This window comes from Hyaena hyaena, unplaced genomic scaffold (genome assembly GCF_003009895.1).
Source record: "Hyaena hyaena isolate Hyena2069 unplaced genomic scaffold, ASM300989v1 scaffold_93, whole genome shotgun sequence".
Classification (NCBI taxonomy): Eukaryota; Metazoa; Chordata; class Mammalia; order Carnivora; family Hyaenidae; genus Hyaena; species Hyaena hyaena.
This window is the reverse complement of record NW_024080724.1, coordinates 2508093-2514742: the sequence shown is the minus strand read 5'-3', so window position 1 is coordinate 2514742 and position 6650 is coordinate 2508093. Positions and strand designations below refer to the sequence as shown.

At 41.3% G+C, this 6650-nt stretch overlaps 1 protein-coding gene across 1 annotated transcript; it reads right to left on the bottom strand.

The window, feature by feature from the left end:
- Positions 1-209: 209 nt before the first annotated feature.
- TOMM5 (translocase of outer mitochondrial membrane 5) lies at positions 210-5038 on the bottom strand. Its single transcript, XM_039234864.1, has 2 exons — positions 4836-5038; positions 210-872 (listed from the first exon to the last, which is right to left on the bottom strand). The coding sequence occupies exons 1-2, from the start codon at positions 4954-4956 to the stop codon at positions 838-840; spliced, it is 156 nt and encodes a 51-aa protein (XP_039090795.1). The 5' UTR covers positions 4957-5038; the 3' UTR covers positions 210-837.
- Positions 5039-6650: the final 1612 nt, after the last annotated feature.

Sequence of the window (6650 nt, the reverse complement as noted above, 5' to 3'; positions counted from 1 at the left end):
CAATATAGTTACCTAAAAAGTGGTAAATGTAAGCTGCCTCCAGGAAGAAAGTTAAGGACTGTCTCCTCCCCCTAACAAAGTTCCCCTAAAAAGAGAACTATTTGACTTAAATTAAAGCATTTTTTTTCCTTTGGTGGAACTATATATTCTCAGCGTCAAGCAGTAATGCTGCCTTTCACAAACATTGCCTAACAATAAAATAATTTCACTTTATCAGCATTAGCAAATCCTCAGGTCGAAAACAAGAGGAACTCAATTTAATGTAGTTCATAATAATTACAGTATTAAAGAGGTCTCACCAGTGATTGTTGATCTGTAGCATAAAGTAGGTTAAGAGAAATAAAATCCAAATTTTTTCTTAGTTGGTACTTTAATTAAAAAATAGAGACTAATGGTCGTGTGCTTAAATGTTGTTGTGACTGTGCTGGCTTCTGTAAAATGTAACTAAACAAAAGGAACTCTTCACCAAATATACTCCAGACAGAAGTAAAAAAGTAAACAGAAATGACTAACAAGACAGTGCTATTGCAGACATAATTCCCTTGTAATTTATACTTGCTAAAAAATGGAGTTTGACATTACTTACAATTGTACCAACATTCACAGAGGCTGCACATCACAGGCACATGGATGTACCATCACCACAAAATGTCTTTACTTCTCAAGCAGTTTTAAATTTTAGCTACGAAGGTCAGTTACCAGAGGCCAACCTTGTTCTTAACAAGTAGAATTTTTATGTCCATTCAGTCTCTTACATCTTTCTGGGACTATTCATCTGCAGTCAGGAGGAGAAACTGTAACCAGGTTCCTCGTATCATTCACATGTGACGCCCATCTTCATATGCTGTCCAGTTTCTTTAGGATAAAAGGTGCTGAAAGAAAAATAAACAAACCCAGAATTTCAGATCTATTAGCCCATGAGTTACATTATGGAATTTATAGTACCAGGGTGGAGGGGGAATCTTATAGATTTAAATTTAGTTCAATACATTTTTTAAGTGAGTCCAAATGATGGCCTGCACAACCCAGTAAAAGAGACTCCCTGTCTTTCCAGTGTCATGAAGCTGACTACTCTTAAGTTTTTCTTACACTATAGAAAATCTCTTCTCCAGGAAGTTCTCCCTCTTAGGACCACAAAGAGTAAATTCAATCCTCCTTCAAAGGACACTCTTTTATTTTGGGTAATTTGTCAAAGGAACAAAACACTAGAAGAAACAAATTGGCATTTTTCACCTTTTAAAACATGTTTGAAAAAAAGGCAGAGGGTGGGAGAAAACACTTATCTAGGGAATCAGGAGAGCTAGACCCACAATCTGGTTCTCCCACTGATTAGCTGTATTATCATTTATGTAATCTAGATCACATATGCTATAGTCCTACTTCAGTTCAGTTCAGAGAGCGAGAATGTGTGTGCATGCATGGAGCAGGAGCAGAGAGAGAGGGAGAGATCCTAAGGAGGCTCCATGCCCAGCTCAGAGCCCGACGTGGGCTTGACCTCGTAACCGTGAGATCATGACCTGAGCCGAAATCAAGAGCCAGATGCTTAACCAACTGAGCCACCCAGGTGACCCAGTCCTACTTCAGTCCTTATGAGGGTCTCGTAGGATGGTACAGATAGAAATGTCTAGAAAAAAAAAAATGCTGTCTTTGGGATCTAAAGAACTATTATTGTCTCTCGTGTAAAAGTGCTTTGGCCAATACAAGCACATGAAAAGAAGTTTAACATTACTAATCACTAGGACAATGCAAATTAAAACTATAGTGACCCACCATTTCACACCCAGTAACATGGCTATAATCAAACTGTCAGCAAGGATGTAGAAAACTTGGAACCCTCATGCACTGTTTGTGGGAATGTAAGATGGTACAGCTGCCTTGGATCACAGTGGTGGGTCCACAGTACGGTGGGTCCTCAGAAAATTAAATAGAGCTATCTGTAGATCCATGTTAGAGCAGCATTATTCACAGGGGCTAAAATGTAGAAGCAACCCGAATCCAAAAACAGATGAATGGAGAAGCAAAAATGGTACACAATGGAATATTAAGCAGCCTTAAAAAGAGATTCTGACATATGCTATGAAATGGATGAACCTTAGGACCCTAGGTCAAGTGAAATAAGCCATTTATGAAAAGACAATCACTGTATGACTCCACTTATGAGATCCTTAAAGAGATGTCAAAATCCTAGAGACAAAGTTTCAGTTTTACAAGATAGAGTTCTAGAGACTATGGTGATGGGTGTACAGCATTATGAATGTATTCAATACCACTAAACTACACACTTAAAAATACTTAAGATGATAAATTTTCCCACAATAAAATAAATTTAAAAAAAAACGGGGGGGGGGGCCCTGCGGCCAAAAAAGCTGCCAGAAGGATCTTCTTTCTTAATACCCATAACTAAAGTAATAAAACATATTGTTAATATTAAACTGAAGATATTGAGATCTGTTGAAGGCTGACAAAGTCGGCAATATATCCAGACATTTCTACTAACTCACTCTTATCAGACAAAACTATAACATCCATCAGGTGAATGGATAAAAATGTGGCATATTCACACAATGGAATATTATTTGGCAATAAAAAGGAAGGAGATACTAATAAACACTACAAGATGGATGAACTTTGAAAACATTATGGAAAGTGAAAAAAGCTAGACATGAAAGGTCACATATTCTACAATTCCATTTGTATGACGTGTCCAGAATAGGCAAAACCATAAAGATGGAAGGTAGATTAGTATACTTTACATTAAAAGTAGATTAGTGGCTGCCAAGGGAAAGGGAAGGGGGAAAATGGTGAACAACAGCTAACGGGCATGGAGTTCACTTTAGAGGTAAAGAAAATGTTCTAAAATGGATCCTGGTGATGATTGCACAACTCTGACCATGCTAAGAAACATTACATTATATACTTTATTTTTTTAATTGCTTCTCTTTTGAAGTATAATTGACATACAGTATCCTATTAGTCTCAGGTGTACATTGTAGCGATTCACCACAATAACACTAGTTACCACAAGAAGTTATTACGGTATTATGGACTATATTCTCTATGTCGTACATTGCACCCTTGTGACTTCTTTTATAAATGGAAGTTTGTACCTTTTAATCCCCTTCGCCACTGGCAACCACCATTTTACTTTGTCTATTTATGAGTCTGTTTCTGTTGTTTGTTCGTTTGCTTTTTTAAAATGCTTATTTGTTTTTGAGAGAGAGAAAGTGAGCGCAAGCAGGGAAAGGACAGAGAGACAGGGGGACAGAGGATCCAAAGCAGGCTCTGTGCTGACAGCAGAGAGCCTGATGTGGGCTTGAACTCACAAATTGCGAGATCATGACCTGAGCTGAAATCGGACGCTTAACCGACTGGGGCCACCCAGGCGCCCTGTTCATTTATTCTTAAAGATTCCACATATAAGTGGAATCATGGCATTCATCCTTCTCTGATTTCACTTAGCATAACAGTCTGTACGTCCATCCATTGTTGTTGCAAATGCCGATTTTCATTTTTATGGCTAACATTCCACCGTATATACACACCTTTATCCATTTACTTGTCAGACACCAAGGTTGGACTGTACACTTTAAATGGGTGAACTCTATACTATGAATTACATCTCAATTTTAAAAGTGGCAATGTGTAACAGTATTCTGTAATTTTTTTGAAGAAAACCAATTCGTATCAAATGCAAAGGTCACTGAAAAGAAGCAAATATTACCGGCAGCTAAGTCATCCAAAAAAGGTAAGAGGAGAAAATAACCTGGGAGTCACAAAAAGCTGTTGAAGCAGGATGTGGGAGTTTGTGTTCCGCAGGGCTCCCTCTCCTGGGGAAGCAGAGTAGCATCACAGTCAGTGAAGGATTACCAGGCTTCAGGAGCTCCGGCCTAGGCCCAAAGTGAGCCTTCTACAGGATGACCTTGGTATGGCCTTCATTTGAATCATCCCTGCGTCTCCACCCATACCTGCCAGCCATACACAGTAAGGTACTGAAGACAGTATTCAACTGGGAATGGGGGGTGGGGGGTGTCGCAAATCACTTTTGACATTCAAATCAGTAACACTAGAGAAGTGATCCACAAAACTTCATCCAGATCTAACTTTCAGTGTGCCTTTAACGATGCTAATTTTCCTTAAGACCCCCTTTGAAGGGTGAGTTCTCATTTGCAAAAGGGATATACAGAATCTTGGGCCTGGCTTCCTTCAAAGCACTGTCAAATTTCCGCCAAATATAAATTCAAATAAACCTCCAGGTAATATTATTAACGCTATAGACTCCTATTCTTTTATTCTCATTCCTTCACAAAAAAGACACCCGCATGATTTACTTTACCCTGCGTATAAATAAGCAAAAGAAGCAAAACTTTTTGTATTTCAGAGGTCAGCACTGAAGGGAAGAAACCTGGTATTGGGAGCTCTGGATTCTAGATCAAGATCATTCACTGAATCTGAGTGACCTTGAGTCAGCCATTTCTCTATTCCAGATCTCCGTTTCTGTCAGCAAAACAAGGGGAGCGGCTAGGTAATGGCGGGGGGGGGGGGTTAATAATCCCTTGAGGCTCTTTCCATTCAAACTCTCCTAAGGCAGAGCGAAGCTGGACGACTACCCTCGCAGTGTGGACCACCGCGTGCACTTGGGTACCCTAACCCCGATCCACAGACCCTAAGCCGCGCAAGCGCCCGTCGCTCTCGACGCACGAGTCTCAAGCTCCCTGCGAACGCCCAGCTCGCTCAGCTCAAAGGCACCCAGAGAACTACAGGACCAAAGCTGGGCGGGTGGTGTCCTCGGCGAGCTCCACGCTAGTCTCATGGCCGCAGCCTGGAAGGACACTCACTGACTCGCAGCAGGGCCACGTAGATGAGGAAGTTCCGTATGGACGAGATCACATCCTCGCGCATCTTCCGTTTCATCTCCTCGGGGTCCAGCTTCGGCGCAAGGCCCTCGATCCGGAACATGTCCGCTTTCCTTTTCGGTCTCCCAACTATCACGCTCTGCTTCTCTCAGCGGCTGCCCGGCACCCGGAACTCGGTTCTACCCCATTTCCTGTTCCCGCCCCTCGTTTTCGCGCGCGGCGACGGGAGGCTGCGAGGGACAACCTTCGTTCGGCCGGAGAGGTTCTGCAGGGGGCTGCCTGAAGGGGGCGGTCGCAGTCTCAGCGAGAGTTCTTCCTGACCGTTTAGACCTCTGTCTTGAGCGGGGAGCGCCACTCAGCAACGTGCTTTTATGCCTTAGAGGCGGCGAAGCACGTAGCTACCACCATAAATAGTAATAACTACAGTTCCAAGCCGTGAACTAAATATTGAAACCTTCATTTCCTGGATGAGAAAACTGAAGCACAGAAAGCTTTAAAAACAACTTGCCCAAAAATACTTTAAAATAGCATGGGGTGGAGTGTTGAGGAAGGGAAATGAAACAGTATTAGCAAAACTTTGTAAATTGCTTAAGCTTGTGAGTAACATATCGTTTTAATTATTTTAGTCTATTTGAGTATTTTTGAAATTTTCCATAAATTAAAACAGAAAGGTAAAGATGATGACACTTGCTTGAGATTACACAACTAGTATGCAGTAGGTTTTTTAAAATAAATGTTATTGTCATCATTTTATTATTTATATATTTATTTTTTTAAATGAGCTCTATGTCCAACCTGGGGCTTGAACTCAGGACCCTGAGGTCAAGAGTCACATGACATACTGACTGAGCCGGCCAGGTGCCCCCTGCAGTAGGGTTTTGTATTTGGACTTGTATAGGACCCAGGCATAAAAGTTTTCAACTCCATATTATTACTGTATTCTCATTTCTGGTGTTAACTGGTCCTTACAAATTATTATATCGGTCCAGTAATATAGTATATATCAAACAAGTTCAGCTCCCTTCAACATTTTACAGATAAGGAGAGGGAGGCTGAGAAACCAAGTGCACTGCTTAAAGTCATTCCACTAGTGATGGTCAGAGGCAGGGTTCTAATGCAGATAATTATAATGCCAACTTACATTCTCTTTTCCCTGCAACCCACTGCTCCTCTGTTAGTCTTTAATGGTTACTGTCTGCCAGGATGCGAATCACTGGACTCAGGAGGTAGAGGTTTAGTGCAATCAGATTTCCTGCCACAGATTCATGAAAACAGCGCTGCCCCAAATTTTGCATGCCAACTAGCCATACATAATTTTTAGACACAAACCAGATAACTGAATTGCCCACATAATTCAAAACCCAAATGTGCCTTCTTGATTGCCCATTGCATAGCAACAATGGATTTTGGATAAATCAGAACAGTAATTTACTGTGGTAACTGATAACTAAAGCGTTGCTGCTCACCTTCCTGATTGACAGAATGTAAGACAGTGGGGCAAGAAAGAGAATTCATCTGTGTATTCAGGCTTTAGTAACCCCTTCTTTTTTTTAATTAAAAAAAAATTATATTTATTTCTGAGAGAGAGACAGTGTGAGCAGGGAAGGGTGAGAGAGAGAGGGAGACACAGAATCTGAAACAGGCTCCAGGCACTGAGCTGGCTGTCAGCACAGAGCCCGACATGGGGCTTGAACCCACTAATTGTGAGATCATGACCTGAGCCCAAGTCAGACGCTTAACCAACTGAGCCACCCAGGCACGCCTTTAGTAACCCCTTCTTTCTATCTATAATTCATG